The 26137-nt window shown below is 41.9% G+C and overlaps 1 protein-coding gene across 5 annotated transcripts in view; it reads right to left on the bottom strand.

Annotated features, from left to right (window-relative positions):
* Positions 1 to 24195, bottom strand: part of ANXA4 (annexin A4) — a 62748-nt gene extending 38553 nt beyond the window's left edge. Inside the window, exons 1-5 of one of the 5 annotated variants that reach the window (XM_030201888.1) lie at positions 24116 to 24195; positions 22922 to 22986; positions 10924 to 10969; positions 8100 to 8190; positions 854 to 948 (exon numbers count right to left, since the gene is read on the bottom strand). In XM_030201888.1, coding sequence (XP_030057748.1) covers positions 854 to 948; positions 8100 to 8190; positions 10924 to 10926 — 189 coding nt within the window. In that variant the 5' untranslated portion in view covers positions 10927 to 10969; positions 22922 to 22986; positions 24116 to 24195. Of the gene's footprint in view, positions 1 to 853; positions 949 to 8099; positions 8191 to 10923; positions 10970 to 13980; positions 14006 to 22921; positions 22987 to 23506; positions 23529 to 24034; positions 24060 to 24115 lie in introns of those variants that run through there. The other 4 variants (XM_030201889.1, XM_030201890.1, XM_030201891.1 and 1 more) reach the window with 4 other exon arrangements.
* Positions 24196 to 26137: the final 1942 nt, after the last annotated feature.

Raw genomic sequence — 26137 nt, 5'->3', positions numbered from 1 at the left:
CCAAAAAATTGGGCTACAGTGTTTCACCTAATTTCGTACAGAAAAACAATTTAAATAACCATTTCTGCATTGCAATACTTAAGGCTTGAAGGGAAAAAGACGAAAAAATTTTCTGTCAACTTCAAACGTGGCACTTTCTGTACTTCAAAAATCAGACCAGCAGCCAGGATTTAATCTTTTGAATGGAAATGGTTGAATGGTGGCACAAAAATTAGAAGCACTAATTTGAAAACTAGGGGCTTCAAGCAGCAGCCTCCCCCATCCAAACAACAGGAGCAGCACTGTTCCAGTTGAGTTTAATCACTTAGGGGTCCTTTTACTAAGATACACTACCGCAGGCCATTTTTCAGTGTAGGTGCAGGTTTTGGGTGCATGCAGAATCATTTTTCAGCGCACCTGTAAAATAGGTCCTTTTTTATATTTTGCCAAAAATGAACGTGCAGCAAAATGAAAATTGCCGTGCGTCCATTTTGGGTCTGAGACTTTACCGCCAGCCATTTACTTAACAGTAAAGTCTCACGCGGTAACCGGGTGGTAATGACCTATGCGTGCCAAATGCCACTTGGCGCGCATCTGATACAAGCGCCAGAAAAATAAAAATTATTTTTCAGCCGTGAGTATTGGACCTGTGGCAAAAATGAAATTACCACAAGAGCCACGTGGTAACTCCATTTTGGAGCGCGTTGGGAGCACATACACGCTTACACGACTTAGTAAAAGGGCCCTTAAGATTTCACCAAGGAAAGCGGGTGGGAGGGGGGGGAACTCAAACACTGTTGGCTTTCACTCTCAGCTTGGTTCTGTATCACATCATTGGAGATTTCACTTATGCCAGAATCTGGCATGAACCTACCCTGCCGATTGAAGTTTTGTAAGCAATGTTGATTTCCTGGCGCTGTGACACACTCCTCTTGACTAGGACATCGATGATTGCATCTTCATCTGTACCTGGAGGATGACAGGGACATCAAAGCTACATTCGAAAAATAATCCTTCTCCACAGAAACACTGACAATGCATCAGTTGTAATAGAATACTGGTAAGAAAGTAAGAAAAGCATGCAGGGCATGGCTCATGAATTCCTTTTAAATTGTGTATGCTTGGAAGAGTTTCCAAACATTCCCTTGGTTTGAAAAAAAAATAATTAAATTAAATCAAGGAGTTCTTTTACCAAGCTGCACTAAAAAGTGGCCAGCACTGTTGTCAGCGTGTGGGTTTTCCACGTGCTGCAGCCACTTTTAGTGCGGTGGTAAAATGGTCGCTCTTCCATATTTTTTTTTGTAATGGTCACGTGCTAATTTCCCCTTTAGCGCATGGCCATTCTCATGGAAGTTCTTACTGCCACCTATTTAGGAGGCGGTAAGGGCTCCTGCGCTAATCGGGTAGCGTGTAGTAATATGCCCGCTCTCCGCCCATGGGCATGCCTCCCGTGCTGAAGGATAAAAAAATATTTTCCAGCACGTGCTAAGCAGAAAACCAGGATGCCTTAGCTCTAGTTGGCGAAACACACCGCAACCAGTTAATAATTACACAGCTCTGCCACTAGGTGTCACCATACATAACATTAATTGAGCTATATGGTTCAGTCTCACACAGAACAAAAAAAAATTAAATACATATCAACTATTTGGACGCTTCATCACAGAAGACCTTACTTTTGCACTGTTTTTTCCCTAGACTGATTTATTGCAATATCATCTACTCAGATACCCCACAGTATCCTCTCAAATGCCTACAATCAGTACAAAATACTGCAATACAGACTCTTTTTCATGCCAGTAAATTTGATCGTGTGACTCAACTTCCCATCCAACATCAATTGCTTCCCATCACTTTCAAATCAGTTATAAAATTTTAACCCTTACCCACAAGGTACTTGACACTTTCGATCCTCCATATCTTTCATCTCTTAGAATTCCCTATACACCATCCAGTTGTCTACATTCCCTCAGTGTCAAATCATTTGAGTATTCCCTCGGATTCCAAAGCAAAATTTGCTACCACCGCAGACTGTGCTTACTTATTTATTTAAAAACATTTTTAAACAGCTCCATCTCTCTGGAATGCCCTTCCCAAATCTCTTCACCTAGAACGGTCTTATGCCAAATTTAAATCAGTGCTCAAGACCACATGTTTAGAGAAGCTTTTGGTGAAGGATTGGTCTGATCTACCTCCACCAGGGGAACACCCTCTACCTACTTATTGTCTGACTGAACTTGTGCTTGGCCTCCGTTTTTATTTGTTTTTGTTTTTTTACCACTACTGTCCTATCTACATATGGCGTTCTCTTTTTCTTATTATTGAATTCTAAACTGCGCTGTTGTGTTTGTTATGAAGAGCGGTATATCAAGTTCATAAACCATAACGGCCAGCCTAGAAGGAATAAGAGTGATACAGAACTTGCTTCATGGAATTTTTTACAGTCCCTCTATGTGTGTCTGTGACTGTAGAGATGAGGCGAAAGGCAGTTAAAGGAGCAGGTCCCTAATGCTACATTGCAATGCGTCAGTTTTTCTATGCTGTAGAAGCTGAATGGCTTCTTCCATGAAAAAGCAAAAGGTCATTTTTTTAGGGGGGGAGGGCGTGTTTATTTCTCTGGAACCCCCCAGTCCAATCTGTCCCATTTTCAAACTTTCTTCTCACTGGTTTTGACCCCATTCCATCAAATGTTCAGAGTTAATGTGCCTCCTGAACAACATTATCAACCCTTATGTTTAACTTCCAACATTCATTGGGTTGGAAAGTGTAAAAACAAACAAACACACTTTACAGTAGTGAGGCACATGGCAATAACAGCAGCTGTCGACATGAAACCTACTAGCAAATATAAATAGGATCCCATGCCCTTGTCTTCTAAGTGCATAGTACATGAGCTGAAATGATCCTCCATTTGGTTAAGACTGGCTATACCGAGGGCTATGTGAGTAGTGTGGCCCTACAGGGCACAAGGGAGGGAAGGCACAAAAACTGCTGCCCATTGATTAGAAACATGACAGCAGATAAGGGCCAAATGGCCCATCCAGTCTGCCCATCCTCAGTAACCACTAACTCTTCCTTTCCTAAGAGATCCCACATGCCTATTCCACCCTTTCTTAAATTCTGACACGGTCCTTGTGTCCACAACCTTCACCCGGAAGCCATTCCACACATCCACCTCCCTTTCAGTGAAGGAGTATTGTCTTAGATTCCTCATAAGTCTATTTCCTCTTAACTTCATCATATGCCCCCTCATGCCAGCGTTTTCCTTCATTTGAGAAAGGCTCGTCTCCTGTATATTGACGCCACTGAGGTATAACGTCTCTATCATATCCCCTCTCTCGCGCCTCTCTTCCAGCGTATACATGTTGAAATTACTAAGCCTGCTGTTCCTATATGTTTTACGACAGAGACCACATAGTAATTTTGTAGCCACCCTCTGGACCGACTCCATCCTGTTTATATCTTTCCATAGGTATGGTCTCCAGAACTGCACGCAGTACTCTAAATGGGGCCTCACCAGAGACTTATACAAGGGCACTATCACCTCTTTTTTTCATGTAGGTCATCCCTCTCCTTATGCACCCAAGCATTCTTCTGGCTTTGGCCGTCGCCTTTTCTACCTGTTTGGCCACCTTAAGGTCATCAGACACAATCACCTCTAAGTCCCCCCTCTTCTTTCATACACAGAAGTACTGCACCCCTTATAATGGACTGTTCCCTTGGATTCTTGTACCCCAAGTGCATGACCCTGCATTTGTTAGCATTAAATCTTAGTTGCCAATTATTAGACCATTCTTCAAGCTTCACTAGATCCTTCTTCATACCATCCACACCCTCTGGGGTGTCCACCCTATTACAGAGTCTGATATCATCCGCAAAAAGACAAACCTTACCAGACAGTCCTTCTGCAAAATCACTCACGAAGATGTTAAAAAGAGCTGGTCTGAGGACTGAACCCTGTGGTACACCATTGATAACAGCCCTTTCCTCAGAGCAAGCTCCAATTACCACTACCTTCTGTCTCCTTCCACTTAATCAGTTTTTAACCCAGTCAGTCACTTTAGGTCCCATACCAAGGGCACTCAGTTTGTCAGTCGCTTGTGCGGGATAGTGTCAAAGGCTTTGCTAAAATCCCAAGTACATCACATCAAGCACCCCTCCCACATCCAACTGTTTAGTCACCCAGTCAAGAAAATCAATCAGATTTGTCTGACACGACCTGCCTCTAGTGAAGCCATGTTGTCTCTGCTTTAGAAGCGCTTCCATTAGTTTACTCACCACCAAGGTCAGACTGACAGGTCTGTAAATCCCAACCTTCCCCTTGCTTTCACTTTTGTGCAAAGGGACCACATCCGCCCTTCTCCAGTCCTCTGGGACCACTCCAGACTCTAAGGAAGCATTGAAGAGGTCAGACAGCGGTGCCGCCAGAACACCTCCGAGTTCCCCAAGTACACTCGGCTGAATCCCATCAGGTTCCATCGCTTTGTCTACTTTTAGTTTTGCAAGCCCTTTTCTTGGCTGTGGTGCAGTAGGCAGGGTGGGGGCACTGGGAAGCATATCACACAGTGTGCAATTTCAACTCAGTAGTGTCATACGTGAAGTGAGGCAAGAGTGAAGACAGCCTCTTAAGAGCTTTTTCAAAAGGATGAGAACAGGTACAACCCAAAGTATTAACATCCTGCAACCCATCCCCACTAGAGATAAAAATGGAAAGTGGGAGATTAAACCTCCTATTAAAAAGGACTGGAACTATAACAGCCGGAGTTCAATCAGCTCTCTTGAACACGCTGAACTTTGATTATTTTTCTACAGGCAGTGTCAATGTGTTGAGTTGAAGGACTGTATGATGTAGATTGGGATGGGATTAGGTTCTCAGTTGGGACTGTTGTGTTGTATGGATGTTTATATTCATGCTATTCACTTACACACAGGGGCATAGCCAGACTTCGGCGGGAGAGGGGTCCAGAGACCGAGTTGAGGGGGCACATTTTAGCCCCCCCACCACCACTGCCAACTTTGATGACCGCTGCCAACGACTTGTGCAGTCAACCCTCTCTGAAATTGTAGTTGAACAATTAGAAATCCATTTTGGACCTCAAAAATATGGCAGGTGCAGTGTTTGCAAACATGCTTGGCAGACATCAGCATTGAAAGTACAACCCCACTTGGATCCACTTCACTAATACTAAGAGACAACTCAAAATTCAAATATGAAGACTCAACAACACTCGTCATTCAAGGGAGGAAAGGGATCTCATCATACTGTGGCAGACAAAACATGAATTTCTTGGAAGAACACAGTGAAAAAGTAATCGCTGATCCCAAAAACCTCCCAATGACGATTTTCTTTCATATAGCAGCCACAATATTCCAGCACAACTCAGTGTGGTCCCAACGGACTCATTTCGCAGTAGCTTCTTCAGGAAACCCACTGAAAGGCTGCACCATTCGACTGCAAAAATGGATGTTCCCCTGTTTTGCTCTTCATTTTAAGATGGGTAGACGTGAATCGCTTGTTTACTCTTTCCAAAAATACTAGGACTAGGGGGCACACAATGAAGCTACAAAGCAGTAAATTTAAAACGAATCAGAGAAAATATTTCTTCACTCAACATGTAAGTAAACTCTGGAATTTGTTGCCAGAGAATGCGATAGCTTTACGGGGTTTAAAAATGGTTTGGATATCTTCCTAAAAGAAAAGTCCATAAGCCATTAATAAAATGGACTTGTGAAAATCCACTGCTTATTTCTAGGACAAGCAGCATAAAATGTATTGTACTGTTTTGGAATCTCGCCAGGTACTTATGACCTGGATTTGCCACTGTTGGAGAGAGGATATTGGGTTTGATGAACCTTTGGTCTCTCCCAGTATAGCAACACTTATGTTTGCCATATACACTTGTCTATGTATATCAATATCTCTTTTATGGTTCCATTCTGTTATTTTCTGTAGCATTGTGCATCATTTACACACTGTTTCAAATCACCTTTCCACGTCACAAAAATCATTTTTTCACCGTTATTTAATAAGCAGTTTTTAGTTAAATTACCACGGAATTCACTTAAATCCCCTTTTTTTCACTGAAGCATAACATTTGATATCTTTATTGCTTAACAGCAGCATCTTTTCTACGTTTGGAAAGTGCAGCATTCATCTATGCACGGTCTTTTAAAAGGTATGTTCCCCCCATCTATTTTTCCCCTCTTTTTTTCCTTTCTATATATATTTTTTATGACATGTCTCCATTATGGCGCTTTCTCATTCTTACATTCTGCCTTTTTTATTCAGACCTTCAAACACTGTTGTATTTGGCTGTATTATTTTCAGTGCTGCAGCTCATATTATTGTCAGGTCAGTCCTATGTTTTTACACCCTTTCACCGTTCCATTCCATTGTTTATACATTTTATTCAATGCCAAAAGTGTGTTCATACACCACTTTTCCAAGCCATTTATATTATCCTGAATTATTTATGTAACAATAGAAGTACTTTTTGTGAACATCCGATCTCATTATTAGTGTTTTGATGTAACAACAGCACATATTTGTCTCCAATATCCACTGGTAAACGTATATGTATTTTTGCATTTTAAACTTTTCACTCATTTTTATTGTTTATAGCAATATTTATTCTTTTATTTCATTTATATTTGTTTGTCGACTCCTGAAGCAGGCACTATAGTGCCAAAACGTAGTGCCGTGTCAAGTCTTATGTACTACAGCAATTAAAGTTGTTTGTTTATCCCATCAACTGTGAAGCCTTCTTCCTTTTCCCACTTCTTTTGACGTCCTACCGCTGCCCAGTGCATCCCTTATATGGTAGGGAAGCCCTGCCCAGTGCAATTTGGAGGCAGCCCTGGAAGAGGAGGGAGTGCTACTCCCTGCTCCATCATGGAGGGAGAGGGTGGGGGAGAGGGAGGGGAACCCCCTAGACCACAAGGTTGGGGGGGGGGGAGGTGTTGGATTTGTAGCCCACTGGGCCACCAGTGAATTTTTTTCAGTGGGGGGATAGGAGGGCTGGAGATCCAACAGATCTCCAGCCCTCCCCCCCCCCCCCCCCCCCCCCGTGCCTTTGTGTCGGCGGGGGGGGGGGGGAGTATCACAGAGGGAGCCTTAACTCTAATGCAGGGGTGTGCTGGTAAATTGTTAACAGGGGGCTCTCTCTCGCCAGCAAAGTAAAAGAGAATTCAGGAGGGGCCCAAGCCCACATTTTGGGATCCATTTGTTAAAGTAGCCATGGAGAACCGGCTCCCAAAATTCTTAAAAACTTAACAAATGGCTCTCGAGAGCCTGTGAGAGCCTGCTCCAGCACACCACTGCTCTAATGCCACCTCTGAGCTGGCATAGGGTTAAGGCACTATTCCACCCCTACGATCAAAGCACTGTTCTCTGATCATAGAGGCGGAATACCACAGAGCTCAATTCAATCTAATTTAAATGAGCTCTGTGTTATTGCCTGGCGCAGGTGCTGTTTGCTGTGCCAGACCCCTCTGATCATAGATGCAAAGGTAAATGTGGGAGCTAGTCTGGCACCAGTGGCCCCTAGTACCCACATTTTACCTTTGATCATCGGGGCATTAGATTGCAAGCTCTCAGGCAACATACAAGAAAATAAATTATTTTGGCCCTAGAATTTTTATTTCTCATTTTTATCTTTTTTTTTTTTATGTATATCAGTAAATTGTTGATGTGAGCTTCCAGTGAGCTCTCGAGAAGCCATTTGGGTTGCCAGAATGCAGCTTCTCAATTCCAGCAGATTAGTTTTCATGGATAGCATTTGATTTTCTTGCACAATCCTATACTGCAGAGTGGTAACAGACTACAAAGCTCAAGATGTCTTTATATTATCAAGATATCAGTCAACAAAGGCTTGTTCTTCAATGATTTCACTAGACTAAGAACAAATTCAGAACATTCTACAGTACAAATTTTACTTTTAAAATGTGTTGGAAAAGGATCAGATGGAACAGTAGCATCTGAGCACAGAAAGTATTATTTTATGATATAATATCACAAATCTTTCCAGAGCTTAAATCCTGTTCTAAAAGCAGTGCAATGGCTTGGGACATATTTACAAGTGGATAGGTCTCCCCTCCTTATGCGTTGGTCCTATACTTACCAATACCCTTCATAGCCTTCCTCAGTTTGTGTGCATCTTCAGCAGCGTTGAATCCGGAATAAGGCTTGACGGTGCCACCTTTAACTCCAGCCTAGACACCAGTAACAGAAGATCCAGTTAACACAGACAATAACACTGACAAATTCTACCTCACTGCTGTATCACTTAGGTCCACAGCAGAGGCAAAGAGACTATCCCCACTGATGGGAACCACAGCAAACAAACTATGTGGAAGTTAGGCAGTCACCTAAGTAATATCAAGTTACCTGTTTTTGATTTGCATATATGTACACTAGCATTGTAGTACTATGTTATTAGCGAAGTAGCCTAGTTTAGTGGTTGCCCAGGCATGGCATTGTACTCCTGTGTATTATATTATTTTAGACATTAGTATAATACTATGAGGTTGATTTCCTTTTTAAACTGCACACTTTTGTTAAAATGAACAGCATTCTGAGTCAGATCAGAGTAAAACCCAAATCCTTCACATTCCTTTCCAACTGATAAGGAGGGAGAGACCCCAGTTCCTAAAGTGCTATGTGCCTGAAAGCAGGTTGTCACCCTTTCCCCTATAGGGGCATAGATTTCCCTATGCCTAAGATGATAAGCAATTTTTTCTCTTTCCCCTATATGGGCAAGGATTTCCCTATTGGCTGATAGCCAACCTGGGCTGTCAGAAGAGGGTATATCCTTCAGTGCTTTTCTCTTAATTGGCTCAGCCTTTTTTTTCTGTATTTCAGCCTTTCTACGTTATTGCACTTTATGTTTTACCTCCCTTTTCACTGACTTTCTGCTTTCTACTTTATTGCACTTTAAATTGCTTTGCAACTAAGCAGAGCTCCGAACACAGGCATGAAGGATTTTGGAGTTTGTTGGTCATGAATGCTGTACCCCGATTCCTGACAACTGAGCTTACACCAAAATACTCTCCAGTATGCAAGTCAAAGCTAAGTGGATCTATTTACCTACACTGTGTCTATGTGTTGTCTGCCTATATCTTTGGGAAACCAAGAGAACTATAATAGCCTTGACTAGCAATGCAGAATGAAAGATAACAGTGAAGAGCTTATAGGCTATAAGCTCACAGTGTAGAGGGCTGCCTGGCAGTTCATATCACCCACCCCTCCTTCATAAAATGAACTCCTCCTTCATAAAATGAACTGATGTTATCAATATATTAACATATGACAGAGGCAATGCAAAGAGACACATGTCATGTAAGAAACCAAACAAAGAAGTGACAAGACAGTTGACAGAAAACCACTTCTCTCCTTAGAAGGGTTAGGATCACCGTTTGCTCAGCTGGTTACTTATCCCTCCACCCCTACCTCAAAGAAGGCACCTGCAACAGGACGCCCACAGATAGCCAAAACTCAGAATAGAAGAATGAGAAAACTGTATGTGTAAACAAAATAAATTGTTCCTTAAAAGGAAGCTGCTGTAATTCAGTTTACATCATGTCCCATTACTCGACTTCGGCTTGGTCTTTGTTGCTGAACCCTCCCTTATAGAGCTTCTGTCAGAGTCAAACTTCCACGTTTAGAAAGTTTTTTTTTTTAATGCTGTTCTTTAAATATGACTTTAAAGGAGTCCATTGTGTGTAATGTTTATTCTGATCCATTAAAATTTTATAGTATCATACTGTTCTTACAAGGTTTAACAGCTATAAGAGGGAAGCATCTTTACTTGGATATGGTGCAACAGAGGTTTTATGTGAGTTGAGCTCTTTTGATACTGGTTAGTTTCATTAATTTGATTTATTACATTTCATGGATAAATGACTGTTGTAATGACAAGTCAGTTATATCTGGAGAGGTTTCTTGCTGTTAGGTTCATTAGTCCAGGGCTGGTCCCTGCTGGATTTTGTTACGATTTCACTGTGTTTTATATGCAAGCTTTTTCTTTTCAATTGCTATTATGGGATGTTACATCCCACTTAGAACTGCAAATGTATGGGTAAGAAATTTTTGAATGTAACAAAGACTAGAAATTGCTTACACGCTCAAAAAAAATCTCAAACGTGGCTTTTCCCAATAAATTGATGGGACAAGATGGACATGGGCTTTTCAAGTCTAGTTGTGGAAGAAAGGTGTGCTACAGAGAGAGACAGTCCTGGTCAAATATTATAACAGGTGATATATTGATTAAATGTTAAATCATTTTGTATGTTTAAGATGCTTTTATTTGTATAATTTGCTTCCACGTTGCTTTGGGTGGGTTTTGGGACAAGAAGAGCAATTCTCAAATTAAGGGAAAAAAAGAAACATTCATTTTATTTCTGGAGATTATGCAAAAGCATTTCTCATTTCCTTTGCGGCTATTAGTATTACAAATTTCTTAATTTTGGAAAATCTGAATTTACAAACTTATCAAAGGATTTGACAAAGCCTTCTGATGTCATCTGCTATTGGGATCAAATGAGATGACAGAACTGCTACTCTTTCAGTGAATTCCCACTCCCGCAACTTCCCCCCCCTTTTCAAATTTTATATTATTGTTCATGGAAAGTACCATAAGCCATGCAGCAGCTGAAACTGCCCCACTGCAAACCAAAACAAGGTAGAATAATTTGCAATAAAATAGTGGCAGATGTCCTACTTGTAAGAACATCTTTATAACACGACCTGGAAATGCCTAATCCATTCCCTGTTGTAGAAATATTTAGGAAGGGTTAATATCTAACCATCCACCTAGTAGCAAAAAGCTTGATTACAAGGGAGCATCAGTGCCTTCAGCAGCTAAGCAAATACCCTCCCTTCTTATCTAAGCCCTCTTTCCTCATCCCCGATCCACCCTGTACCAGGGGAAGCAAGCAATCACTCACCATTTCCTCCGGTATCCAGTTAATAATAAAACTTCTGGCTTACGAACTGCAAATGAGTGTAATAAAAAATATCATTAAGCAAAGTAATTACTAGAACACTAAACCACATGGCATTTACACCCCAAGCCTGAAAAATAACGACACCAGATTTTTGCCAGAAAATCACTGTTTACAGAAGTTTAAATATTATTTCACTACTATGGAAGGGGTAAGGAATGAGACCGTGAACGAAAAAGAAGTTCTTTTTACAGCTTAATTCAGTACATTCTGTACTCCTCCACTAATGAAAGCAATTTGAAATAACTTTTCTAGAGAGGTTTTCAGATATGGGATAGGAACACTCCCCACCCCCCCCCCCCACCCCACACACACACATTCATGCAGTACTGTGGAGTCAGTACATCAAACCTTTGACTCCTACTGATATTAGGTTTTAATTCATCTGGATTTAAAGTACTGGTAAATTTAAGTTATATTTACCAGTACTTTAGATCAAGAACAAAGAAAATATATATATATATATGATAATTTTACCATATATTATAATGTAAGTTTTATTTTGAAGCTGGAGTCGGTACATTTTTACTGACTCCGGCTCCACCCAAAATTGCTTCTGACTAACTTCACAACCCTGCATTCAAGCTTACATTTTCCCAACAAAGTCTAATCAACTATCAGAACTTTTTGTTTGAATTTTCTTCTGCAATGATGTTACTGACCAAAATGCTCTTGCTCAGACAGGGGGTGGCTTAATGTTCTGGCAGGTGAGTGTGCACCTGTATACAGATGTTTTTTGTTGTTTTTTTTTGTGGGGGGGGGGGGGGAAGAAGATGCAGTGGTTCTGTGCTGCTGCTAAACACCAGTTCCATGTTGAAGCAGCACTGCGGCTGTCATACCATGGCTTGCCTTCCCGCTGATGGGAAGTACATGCCAACAAGCAGCCACCTCTGGTCTGAGCTGCTCTACCAATACCCAGAGCGAAAAAGAACACAAATTACACAGTCAATTCTGAATCTGGCATAAATACGGTTCATCATTAGATTAACATGCATATTTTTTTAAATGTGGTTTTGCAGTTAGTAAACTACTGTACTCAACAGGGCTGGATACTATTTACTTCATGACAGAAATGGATATGATACAGGTCCATATTCTATAACCACAAAAATGTGCTCTTATAGCTTTAAAATAGGTACAAGTAAGAGTGGGCAGAAAGGACCATAATTTACTTCACAGGATCCATGTTTTAAATTGTTTAATGAACATAGAAACTCCCCCTTAAAGGCTAAGAAGGGGGATCCCTTCCCACTGTATTTAGTGTCTGCTGCAGGGGTGGCAGTCACTACTCCCTGAAGCTACAAACAGATGCAGATTACAAGGTCCCTACAACAACTGTTCATAACGTTATGTGCACATAATGATGCCCGAGACAGGGTAGCTGCCATATGTTGCATCAGTTATTCTATATTTATCTACAAGAGACTCCAGAATCAGGGGCTGATTCCATCTTAAGCCATTAGCAGTTTTATCTACTTTATAAGACTGGTAGCTGCGACTGTCTCTGAAACTGTCAGCATTTTCTCTCTGCTACTAGACTGTGAGCCCTCTGGGGACAGGGAAATACCTACAGCAGCATAATCGAAAGAGAAGGATGACCATCTTCTGACACAAATCGGGAGACGGGCGTCCTTCTCTCAGGGTCGCCCAAATCGGTATAATTGAAAGACGATTTTGGACATCCTCAACTGCTTTCCGTTACGGGGACGACCGAAGTTCACCAGATAATGGAAAAAAGAAGGGCGTCCCTGACAAGCATTTGGTCGACTTTACTTGGTCCAATTTTTTTCACGACCAAGCTTTGAAAAGGTGCCCGAACTGACCAGATGACCACCGGAGGGAATGGGGGATGACTTCCCCTTACTCCCCCAGTCACCAACCCCCTCCCACCCAAAAAAAATATTTAAAAACATTTTTCCAGCCTCTATGCCAGCCTCAAATGTCATACCCAGCTCCATCACAGCAGTATGCAGGTCCCTGCAGCAGTTTTTAGTGGGTGCAGTGCACTTCAGGCAGGCGGACCCAGGCCCACCCCCCTACCTGTTACACTTGTGGTGGTAAATGTGAGCCCTCCAAAATCCAACCAAAATCCAATGTACCCACATGTAGATGCCCCCCGTCACCCCTTAGGAATATGGTAGTGGTGTACAGTTGTGGGGAGTGGGTTTTGGGGGAGGTTGGGGGGCTCAGCACCAAAGGCAAGGGAGCTATGCACCTGGGAGCAATTTGTGAAGTCCACTGCAGTGCCCCCTAGGGTGCCCGGCTGGTGTCCTGGCATGTGAGGGGGACCAGTGCACTACGAATGCTGGCTCCTCCCACGACCAAAGGGCTTGCATTTGGTCGTTTTTGAGATGGGCATCCTCGGTTTCCATTATCGGCGAAAACCGAGGTCGTCCATCTCTAAGGTCGACCATCTCAACATTTAGGTCAACCATCTCTTAGGTCAACCTAAATGTTGAGATTTGGGCGTCCCTGACCATATTATCAAAACAAAAGATGGACGCCCATCTTGTTTCGATAATACAGGATGCCCCGTCCCTTCGCGGGGATGTCCTCAGAGATGGGCGTCCCCATTCGAAAATGCCTCTCCTAGTGTACTTGATGTATTCACCTTGAGCCAAACCAAAATAAATACTCTATTGTTCTGGCAGGCTACACTTAAAAACAAAAAAAGTACCATCTCATACATCCATCATGGAACATTACAGTATCTTGGTCTGTTCACATGGGAGCTGAAGATGACCAAAGCAGGACAGTAGGAAACTCATTAAGCTTCACACACAGGGGAAAGGCAATTATCCCCACTCTCTCCAGGGTGTAGCCACAGGATTTCATCCAATAATCTACAGTCTTTAAAGTCCACTAGGAAACTAAAACACTGTCTGGAGCTAGAAATAAGTATTTTTTTTCCAGCAAGTACAAGTTCTATCACTTGGCCTGTAGAATATTATTTTGAAAACAAAGGCAAGGTGTTTTTTTTGCAAGGAAGCTGTAGCCTACCAGGAAGATGCTTGCATTCATAGAAGTGTACCACTTTATTTCCCCACTGGTCTCCTTCAGATTTTCCTTTGCAATACACAGCTCTGCCTCTTGTATTACCTCCATCCCCATACCATACTATATTACGAGCAGACATAATAATTGCTAATCATAGATTTCAAGGTGTATTAATCAGCAAGTACCATACTGTAGTTAAAGTAATTGTGCATATTATATTAATACCAGATGCGTCAATAAGGCAAGCGTTTTCTCAATATATCCCCTTTTGAGAAAACATGGAGGCATATTTTCAAAGCACTTAGCCTTCCAAAGTTCCATAGAACCTATGGAACTTTGGGAGGCTAAGTGCTTTGAAAATGAGCCCGAAAGGCACTTAAGGGAGCAGCAGTAGATAGAGCAGTCACTTCTTCAAAGCCTTTAATACACGTGAAGACTGACTATCACCTCACTCCACACCTACACTAACTTGCTGCACACCCTGTAACTTAGACCAATTCCTTGTATCTTATTCAACTGTACATACCAGCAAGAAACACTAAAAGCTCTTCACTCACGTTCTTAAATCTCCATTAACCCAGCTGTAAGGGACTAAAATACAAATCATTATATGCATCCAGCTCCTCATACATCTGCGTGCAACGTTGGAATGCACTTCCGATTGCCTTAAAAGCAACATATGATTTGTCAACCTTCCGGAAGCTGCTGAAAACTAACTTATTCAACGAGATTTATAAGACTTATAAAAAGAATCCTTCATAAAAGACTTACCATCAAAACTATATCAGAACGAATCAACACTGAACTCCTTAATCTGATTACTTTAATTTCATTATCATAATTATCTAATGTTACTCTTTATCCTACATTCTAAATATCTAATATGTATTGATTATTTCTTTACTTTCAATTTTCTTGATATCTTATATACCTTATTGTATAACTAGTAAAAAAAAAAAGGCCCGTTTCTGACACAAATGAAACGGGTGCTAGCAAGGTTTTCCTCGGAGTGTGTATGTTTGAGAGAGTGTATGTGAGAGAGAGAGTGAATGTGCGAGTGTGTGTGTGTGTGAGAGAGAGAGAGAGAGTGAGTCTGGGTGCAAGTGTGTGTGTGAGAATGAGAGTGTGTGCAAGTGCGTATGTTGAGACTCAGTGTGAGAGAGAGAGAGAGAGAGAGAGAGAGAGAGAGAGAGAGAGAGAGAGAGAGAGAGAGAGAGAGAGAGAGAGAGAGAGTGTGTTTCCCACAGATACAGTGTGTGTGAGAGAGAGAGCGTGTGTGAGACACAGACTCTCTGTGAGACTGAGTGTATAAGACCAAGAGAGTGTGTGAGTGACTGTGTGACACATAGAGAGTGACTGTGATACAGTGTGAGACATTGAGTGTGTGAGAGTGAGAGAAAGACATTGACTGTGAGAGAGAGAGAGAGAGAGAGAGAGAGAGAGAGAGAGAGAGAGAGAGAGAGAGAGAGAGAGTGTGTGTGACAGAGATACCTCCCCCCCCTCTCTCTGGTGTCAGCCCCCCCCTCTCTCTGGTGTCTGAGCGTTACTATGCAGGACGCTGTCAGCTTCAGAATGTTGGAGGTGTGTTTTATTATATAGGATACTTTGTTCTTCTCATTCCGTAAATGGTAATTGCCATTGCGGCAGAATGCAAGCTACATTGAGCCTGCAAAGAGGTGGGAAAATGTGGGATACAAATGCAGCAAATACATAAATAAATAAAATTTGCTTTCAGTTTACCCACCTATCTATTGTCCCGTCCATATATCTCAACTGCACTTACCCCATAGCTAAATAGTAAGGTGTTTTATCATACAGCACAGAAAGCATTAGTATCATATGTATGGTATATGAATGTTCTAATCTGGGCGTCTAAATGGCAGATGACGTTTAATGTGAGCAAGTGAGATGCATGTGAGAAAGAGGAACCTAAATTAAAGCTACATAATGTAAGGTTCCACGATAGGAGTCACCAACCAAGAAAGGGATCTAGGTGTCATCAATGATGATACGTTGAAACCTTCTGCTCAGTGTGCTGCTGCGGCTAAGAAAGCAAATAGAATGTTAGGTATTATTAGGAAAGGAATGGAATATAAAAATGAGGACATAATAATGCCTTTGTATCGCTCCATTGTGCGACTGCACCTCAAATATTGTGTTCAATTCTGGTTGGCGCAACTCAAAAAAGGTATAGTGGAATTAGAAAAGATGCAGAGAAGGGCGATGAAAATGATAAAGGGGATGGGATGACTTCCCTATGAGGAAAGGCTAAAGTGGCTAGGGCTGTTCAGCTTGGAGAAAAGACGGCTGAAGGGAGATATGATAGAGGTCTATAAAATAATGAGTAGAGTGGAAAGGGTAGATGTGAAGCGTCTATTTACTCTTTCCAAAAATACTAGGACTAGGGCGATGAAGCTACAATATAGTAAATTTAAAACAACTTGGAGAAAATTTTTCTTCACTCAATGTGTAATTAAACTCTGGAATTCGTTGCCAGAGAATGTGGTAAAGGCAGTTAGCTTAACAGGATTTTTAAAAAGTTTGGACGGTTTCCTAAAGGAAAAGTCCATAGACCATTATTAAATTGGACTTGGGGAAACTCCACTGCTTATTTCTGGGATAAGCAGCATAAAATGTTTTGTATTTTTGGGATCTTAACAAGTAGTAGTAGTAGTAGTATTTGTGATCTGGATTGGCCACGGTTGGAAACAGGATGCTGGGCTTAATAGACATTTGGTCTGTCCCAGTATGGCAATACTTATGTACTTATGCCTACTAAGGTGTTTCATTTGTTTTGTACTGACATGGCTGGTTGATATTGTATATCTGAATTTTCAAAAGGTATTTGACAAAGTACCTCATGAAAGATTCCTGAGGAAATTAGAAAGTCATAGGATAGGAGGTAATGTCCTATTGTGGATTAAGAACTGGTTAAAAGATAGAAAAAAAAAAAAATAGAGTTCGGTTAAATGGTCAGTATTCTCAATGGAGAAGTGTAGATAGTGAGGTTCACAGGGGTCTGTGCTGGGACCGCTGCTTTTTAACATACTTATAAATGATTTAGAGATGGGAATATCTAGAGATGCGATTAAATTTGCTGATGACAAAGTTATTCAAAGTTGTTAAATCGCAAGAGGATTGTGAAAAATTGCAAGAGGACCTTAAGAGACTGGGCATCCAAATGGCAGATTACTTAATGTGAACAAGAGCAAAGTGATGCATGCGGGAAAGAGGAAACTAAACTATAGCTATGTGATGCAAGGTTCCACATTAGGAATCACCACCCAGGAAAAGGATCATGCATGGAAAAAAATAAAAGACGAACACACACTCAATGCATGAAAATAGATAAAGGAAATACAAATATGCAATAAGACAGACCAAAAGGTCATATTACAAAACCAAAATTGGGCCAGACTACAACAACACGAAGAAACTATACCATCTTGTGAATAAACTACTAGACACAACACCGGTCACCACAACCAACACCAACATCCCATCTGTAGACAATCTTGCTAAATATTTCAACGAAAAAATTATTAATCTACGCAAAATCCTGCCTCTGGATAACATGGACATAGAAAACGTCATAAATGGGCTGGACCCCACCCATGCCGAACAGCGGACCGATTATGGACAAACTTCGCTCTCCTCAGTGCCGATATAGTTACTCAGGCGATCAAAAAATACTCCAAAAGCCATTGTCAATTGGACATCTGCCCCAGCTACCTAATACAATCCGCCACCGCTTCATAACAGATCTCACATCCCATCCAAATTTCATGCTTCAGTGGGGTATTTTCCCTAAAGCAAAAGGCAACATCCTACTCACCCCAATACCAAAAGATACCAAGAAAAAAAAACAGACAACATCACCAATTGCCGCCCAGTAGCATCCATTCCATTAGTAGTCAAACTCATGGAAGAACTGGTAATCAAACAACTCAACGACTACAAAACAAATTCACTATACTACATGAGTCACAATCAGGATTCCGACCACAACATAGCACCGAAACAGTACTGCTCACTCTCCTAGCCAAATTCAAACAGGAGATAGCTACAGGCAAAAGCATTCTCCTCCTTCAATTTGGCACGTCCAGCGCATTCGACACGGTTAACCATGATATTTTGCTAAGACTCCTAGACTATTTTGGAATTGGTGGTAACACTCAACTGGATCAAGGGTTTTCTAACCACCAGAACATACCAAGTGAAATCAAGCACCAACATATCATCACCCTGGAAACCAAACTGCGGAGTACCACAAGGATACCCACTATCACCAATCCTTTTCAACCTCATGATGGTCCCACTAGCCAAAGACTTATCTACACATGGCCTCAACCCATTCATTTACGCTGATGACATCACACTATACATCCCCTACAAACATGACTTAGCAGAAATCACCAATAAAATCCAGCTCAGTTTAAACATCATGAACTCATGGGCAAAAGCATTCCAACTAAAACTCAACACAGAAAAAACACACTGCCTCATCATTTCATCCCAATACAACACATACAAACCCACAAACATTAACACCCCAGGATACACCCTCCCTATTTCTGACAGCCTGAAAATTCTCAGAGTAACAATCAACTGCAACCTCCAACTAGAGTCCCAAGCTGAACTCACCATAAAAGAAAATGTTTCTCTCAATGTGGAAACAAAAACGTGTGAAACCATTCTTCCCGAGGAAAATATTTCGCAACCTTGTACAATCAATGGTGCTAAGCCACGCAGACTATTGTAACAGAATCTATGCGGGATGCAAAGAACAAATAATAAAGAAACTTCAAACTGCCCAAAACACAGCAGCACAGCTTATATTTGGAAAAACACGATTTGACAGTGCCAAACCACTCCAAGAAAAACTGCACTGGCTTCCAATTAATGAACATATCACATTCAAAATCTGTACGACAGTTCACAAAATCATCTACGGTGAGGCACCGGGATACATGACAGACCTCATCGACCTACCACCCAGAAACATCATAAAATCAGCAAGATCATACCTAAACCTCCATTGCCCAAGCAGCAAAGGACTCAAATACAAATCCACCTATGCTTCCAGCTTTTCCTACCCGAGCGCACAATTGTGGAACTGCACTACCAAAAGTAGTAAAAACCACACTCGACCACATGAATTTCCGGAAAGCATTAAAAACAGAACTGTTCAGAAGGGCATACCCCACTGACCCAACATAAAAACCTGGACATCTGCGACACAACTTAATCAAAGATTGTAATGGACATATCCTAACTCTTCTTCCTTCTCTAAGCTCTCCCCAATTGTCTTTACCTTACATGTATCTCACTCTACCATAATATCACCTTGATATTAATCGCACCTTGTATTTGTTCATACCAAAATCGGTTAACGCCGATTACGGTACCATGTAAGCCACACTGAGCCTGCAAAAAGGTGGGAAAATGTGGGCTACAAATGCAACAAAATAAATAAATCTAGGTGTCATCGTTGATGATACATTGAAACCCTCTGCTCAGTATGCAACAGCAGCTAAGAAAGCAAACAGAATGCTAGGAATTGTTAGGAAATGAATGGAGAACAAAACTGAGAATATTATAATGCCTTTGTATCGCTCCATGGTGTGGCCGCACCTTAAATATTGTGTGCAATTTTAATCACCTCAGCTCAAAAAACATATGGCAGAATTAGAAAAGGTACAGAGATGGGCAACAAAAATGATAAAGGGCATGGGATGAGGAAAGGTTAAAGAGGCTAAAGCTCTCCAGCTTGCAGAAGAGAAGGCTGAAGGGAAATATGATAAGAAGTCTATAAAAATACAGTACTGAGTGGAGTAGAAATGGTAGACATGAATTGTTTGTATACTGTCTCCAAAAATTCAAAGACTAAGGCATCCATATCCAAATCGGAGAAAATATGTCTTCACTCAGCATGTAATTAAACTCTGGAATCCATTGTCAGAGAATGTGGTAAAAGCAGTTAGCTTAGCAGGGTTTAAAAAGGGTTTGGCCCAGGCCTACTCAGTTGAAGCATAAAGCCTTCCTGAAGCTGAGATCTAGAGTCCTAGCTTTGGAAGAGGGGGGATGGGACTTTTTTTCCCTAAAGTTTCCCTGTACATGCCTGGTAATACATGGGGAAAATTCTTATATATTTTTGGACCTGCTACATTTAGAAAATGTTTTGCTTTCAAAGAAAGGTCTTAGTACTGTTCCTTCTAGTTAAGGTGGGTTTTATGTAGTGGATTTTTTCTAAAGTTTTTGCTTCTCCTGCAGCATCTTTAATAATTTATCCGTTATCAGATTTGATGTTTTTTTCTTTTAAACCTTTACTAGGCTCTTGCAATTCCCCGTGATGTGGACTTGAATGCTTTGAATAATTGTTTTGGATAAAGTTTCTCTTTTTCATAATTTTCTAGCATTTTACTTGCTAATTACATTGTAATTATTTAAAAAAATTAAAATTAAGTTTGGATAATTTCCTAAAAGAAAAAATTAATAAGCCACTATTAAGATGGACTTTGGAAAATACACTAATTTTTTTCTAGGATAAGAAGCACAAAATATATTTTATTTTGGTTTGGCTAATTTCCTAAAAGAAAAATTCATAAGGCACTATTAAAATGGACTTGAGAAAATCCACTATTTTTTTCTAGGATAAGCAGTATAAAATCGGTTTTAATTTCTTGGTATATTGCCAGGTACTTCTGACCTGAATTGGCCACTATTGGAAACAGGATCCTGGGTTTGATGGACCTTTGTTCTGTCCCAGTATGGCAAGGCTTATGTTCTTATGCTCTTCCATGCTGCTTATTATGGTATCATTCGTATCCTGCTTTCATATTTCTGTTTTAGTTGTTTTACAGTGCTGTTAAATATATATATATATCCGATACTATATCACTAGTCCTATTACTAGGATTCCACAATACAACCTTCCAGCCATCCCAGCCCATTTCAGTTGCAATAGGAATACAGGAGACCCAATATTTAAGCCAATGGATGAGAAAATCGAAAAACTGATTTAGAGATTTAGGGAAACCCTGGAGATTAAAAAACAAACGAATTACAGTTTATATTTCCAGTGGATTAAGATTAAACATGGAGCCTACCCACAAAAGGTGCAACATTGTTTCAGTGCAAAACAAACCACTCTAGTGGCAAGTCCCAGTGATGAATGCAAGGCCAGTGGTAAGCTATGTCCATTTGTCATGTTAAAATGCCAATGCATCTTCATGAATAGGCAAAGGAGCAGCAAAAGAATAGCTGATATGGGACACAAAATAATAAAATGAAGTGGAAAATAAGGGATACTTTCTGAATATGGCATGTGCATATTTATACTGAACAGATATGGCCATGCCCTGTTCCATATGTAAAATAGATTTTACACATGGAAAAATTATTCCCTACATGTAGAGCTACATAAAATTACCCCCTATATGGAATAATATAGAGATGCTCATAGAACCCTTTAGTTCTATTGAAAATCAATGCCTTGTTCAATATTCAATTGGGTAAAATAAACATGGTAACCCTACCAAAGAAGCAGGCCAACAGCCATAATGAATTACAAGGTACTACAAAATGGGAAAAAAACACCTTCACTTTTCAGACTTTCATTGCAAAGCCTGCCTTTCACTAGCTGCATAAAAAACCAGAATCCATCCGTTTTCAATTATATTACTTTTGGCAACATCTATTTGTTTTAAATAGTCAGAAAGAATTTCTGACTTCAGGGGCACCTCGATAGCCATCATACCAGAGCAAAGACCTTTAGGACAATCTGTGTGTCAGCCATCTCTGTCAAAAGCTGGTGAACAGACTGTCACCCAGAGGTCATTCACCTAATCCTCTCCAGTCTGACCTAGACCAACAAAGCCTCCTAAATTACAAAAGTTTAGAGGGGGCGGGGATGGCAGAAAGAGGGCACCTTGAGTATTGTGTGCAGTTCTGGTAACACCCCTTCTTAAAAATGGTATAGGAGAATTAGAAAAGGTTCAGAGGACAGCAGATAAGGGAATAAAACACCTCCTTTATGAAAACAGAGAGGCTAAACATTCCAGGACTCTTCAGCTTGGAGAACAGATGATAGAAAATGCGATAAGATGTTAAAACAAAAATCATGACAGTGGTAGAATAGTGAAACACAGAACAAGAGGACCCTCCATTAAAACAATGATCAGCAGATTGAAAGCAAAGCATAGAAAGTGGGGGGGGGGGGGGGGTCAAAGAGCCCATAATTAAGCTCTGGAATTTGTTACCAGAGGATGTGATCAAGATGACTAACAATGGGATTCAAAAGAGGATTGGACAAGTTCCTGCTGGAGCAGGCCATAAAAAAAGGCAGGTAGACTTGGGTGAGCCACTGCTTATCTCTGGAAATAAACTATGGGACCTGCAGAGGACTTATGACCCAGACTGTCAGACGGGATGCTGGGCTCAATGGATCTTGTGGTCTGACTCCGCAGCAAGGCTTACATATTATATTACATATTATATACGTACTTGTTTTCTAAATACAAAAGATTTACTAAGACAACTCAGCGTGAGCTACGCAAGACAATATTCCAGAGGTGTATTCAGGAAACACCATGTACCATGGAAAGGGGAAAATAACTTTTAGCATCAAAATTATTCTTACATAACTTGGGGCATCACCTACTTGCCCTTTCATATTATTTGCCAGCACTCTCATCTTTGGGAATTTCTAAAGCAAGGAAAAATATGTTTTCATTCTTCAGATGGGAAAATTAATTAATGGAAAAATATATAAGGAGGGGGGGTGTAGGTAAAAGTTTTCTGTTACTGTTTTATCCCTTTTCCTAAATCAAACTGAAGTTACAGGAAGGCCAGAATTATTGACGCTTCAGTACCCTCCCCCAAGGACACTGAGGTTCATCTCTATTCTAGGGAGACACACCACGGAAATTTTACTGTACCGTACTTGTATGAACAGCAACAGTCCTGGTTTTCTGCCAGTCTGGAGTGGTGAATCAGTGGTTTCTTAACCTGAAAGTAAGTGCCGACTTCAGAAAGCTTGCTCAGTGCATGCCCTGAACTAACAAACAGAGGGACCCTTTTACAAAGACGCACCAAAAAGTGGCCTGTGGTAGTGTGGGTGTCTGTACTGGATGCACGCTGGACCATTTCTCCACCGCATCTGGAAAAAAAAGGGGGGGGGGGTTGGACCGGGAGATGGACGTGTCACGTGTGGCAAAATGAAAACCAGTGTTAATGGTCTGAGCCCTTAATGCCACTCACTTAGTGGTAAGGGCTCATGCGTTACCAGTACGGTAACCGTCTGCGCCATCTGCCAATTACAGCCGGGAATGCCCCTGCGGTAGAAAATTATTTTCCACTGTGTGTTTTCAGCGTCTGTCAAAGTTGGAATTACCACCAGGGGTACGCGGTAGCCAGGCGGCAATACCGATTTGGCGCATGCTGGACATGCGTAGGCCCTTACGCACCTTTGTAAAAGGGCCCCTCAAAGATGACCTAAATCACAGGCACCATTTTGCAGTAAACTCACATTCTCTCCCCAAAAAAGCTGGCCAGAGCATCTACAGAAAAGAACCATGAATGTGTCAAGGAAAAAAAAATAAAGAAATATGCACCAACCACAAATCACTGCTATTAAAATCTAATCTAACAAGCGCCAACTGGCCGATTTGGGGATTTTTCAGGCAAGGAAGCACAGCAAAACTCCTTTATAGCTAACATTTAAGGTACATTAAACAATATCCCCCCTCAATAACTAAAGCATGCACCGAGTTGGCAGGGAAGTGCCAGCAGGGCAGAACACTAAGGAGCCCCATGGACACGGCTGAGCCAGTGAGACTGGAACCAGTAAGAAGCGCTGGCGGAGGGAGAGGAAGGCCTGACGGAGCTCCTGCATGGCTGTGGCTCCAAAAGCGAAAAGTCCCAAACCGATGGGTCTCTCGGTTCCCCTGCCCGGGCCCCTCCCTGCCCTGCTCCGCCCCGGAGTTACTCTGCAGTTACAGTAGGGCAGTGTCCGCCAGGAGTTACCCGACCCGGGGCGCTCTCTTCCCAGGTCTACCTGGACTTTCCCTCTCCCTCTTTAGTCGAGCTTCCTGTGTCTGATCAGGACTCCCCGGGCGGACGGACGGATGGCTCCTACCTGCAGCGACGCCGTGTGCAATCGGTAGTAGAAGGGAGGGAAGAGGCGGTGGCTCTATAAACGCTCCTTCGTGCTCCCTTGTGACAGGACAGGACGGGGCGGGGTCAGTCCCACTCCGCTCCACTCCTCCACTTTCCAGACACACCTCCCTTGACTTAACTTTCCGTCCTCTTCCTCCCGAGAGAGCAGTGGGGGTTGTGGCAGGAGGAAAATGGAGTGAAAGTCGGGGATCGTACTGGAGGGAACCCAAATAATGGTAGTCTGGCAGGAGGGAAGTGCAGAAAGTGCTGGAGTGTAGCAGAGGAAGAAGTGGGGATCCTCCTGGAGCTGGTGGGTGCACAGGGTGCCAGGATCTAGTAGGAGGGAGATGTGGATAGAGCCGGGAATCCCTCAGGACGGTAGTGCAGAAAGTGCTGGACTGTATAAAAGAGGGAGAACTAAGTGCAGAGAGCTGGGGATCCTGCAGGAGAGACGTGCAGAGGCCTGGTGCCAAGTGAGACACTCTGTGCGTGGTTACAGTGATCTCTCCAGGACAGGTTATATAACCTCCAGGGCCATTCTATAATTTGACATCAAGATGTAGGTGGCACAGTGGGACATGCATAGTACCACTTCTATTATGGTTTCAAGGCATACCTAGCGCAGTAGCACAGCCATAAGGGGAGCTTTGGGGGCCAACTCCTTTTCCTGGGCGGAGACTCCTAATGTGGAGCCTTACATCTTGTAGCTATAGCTGGGTTCCTCTTTCCTATATTCATCACTTTTTTTCCCCCTGCTTTCACCACTCCAAGGATCAGGACATAGCTACCACCTTCTTGCCACCTTTGGCTTGTTTTATTCTTTTAGGACCTCTTTTACTAAGCGGTGGTAAGCCCAATGCGGGCTTACTGCTTGCTAAACAGGAAGTACCGCAAGGCTACCACAGCAACCTGGCAGTACTTCCCACCCCTTGCGTGCTGTCATATCCAGCACTACAAAAATATATTTATATTTGTAGTGCCGGAGTGTACCCGTTGGTAGGCACTGCCTAGTTACTGCTGGGTTAGCACGGGAGCCCTTACCACCACCTCAGTGGGTGGTGGTGAGGAATCCTCCTGAAATGGCCACTCGGCACCTGCTTTACTTTCCACATGGCCATTTCCTGCAGGAAAGAGAGACTTCCCTTTTATCCATTGTGGTAAAAGGGGGCCTCAGCGCGCGTGAACAACACACACTGACGCCAGCGCAGGCCCCTTTTTGCCGCAGCTTGGTAAAAGGGGCCCTTAGTACTTTGCCTATTCTTTTTCTATTAATAATTGCAGTTTCCTTCTTGCTTTTATCTCAGTATTTTATTACTATGTTGTATACCGCTCAAATGGCTCACTCAGAAGTGGTATGTCAAGATGTAAATAAACTTGAAACTTTGCACTTGTTCACATTAATGGCCTAATTCTATATATGGTGCTAAAAATTGCATGTGGAAATTTGGTGCCTGTTCCAAATGGTGGAACTCAATACCAAAAGCCATAAGAAGTATCACTATCTACAGTTCAGAAAAGAACAGAAAATCTACCTCTTCTCAAAATTCTACAGCTAACCACACAAGCTATTGATGACCTCCTTACGCAATAAATGTAAAACACTAATGTAACTGCACCTAAATGTAAACTGTAAGCCACTTTGAACCAAAACCTGATCTTAGAAACTTGATGGCAGATAAAGGCCAAATGACCCATCCAGTCTGCCCATCCTCTGTAACCCCTAATTCTTCCTGTTCCTAAGCGATCCCACATGCTTATCCCATGCCTTTTTAAATTCTGGAACAGTCCTCGACTCCACCACCTCCACCAGGAGGCCATTCCACGCCTCCACCATCCTTTCTGTGAAATAATACTTCCTTAAGTTACTCCTAAGCCTATTCCCTCTTAACTTTGTCATATGCCCCCTCATTCCAGAGCTCTCCTTCATTTGAAAAAGGCTCTCTTCCTGTACATAAATGCCCTTGAGATATTTAAATATTTCTATCGTATCTCTTCTCTCCCT

The sequence above is a fragment of the Microcaecilia unicolor genome, chromosome 4, assembly GCF_901765095.1.
Source record: "Microcaecilia unicolor chromosome 4, aMicUni1.1, whole genome shotgun sequence".
Lineage (NCBI taxonomy): Eukaryota > Metazoa > Chordata > Amphibia > Gymnophiona > Siphonopidae > Microcaecilia > Microcaecilia unicolor.
The sequence above is the reverse complement of the archived record's forward strand: the minus strand, read 5'-3'. Positions and strand labels throughout refer to the sequence as shown.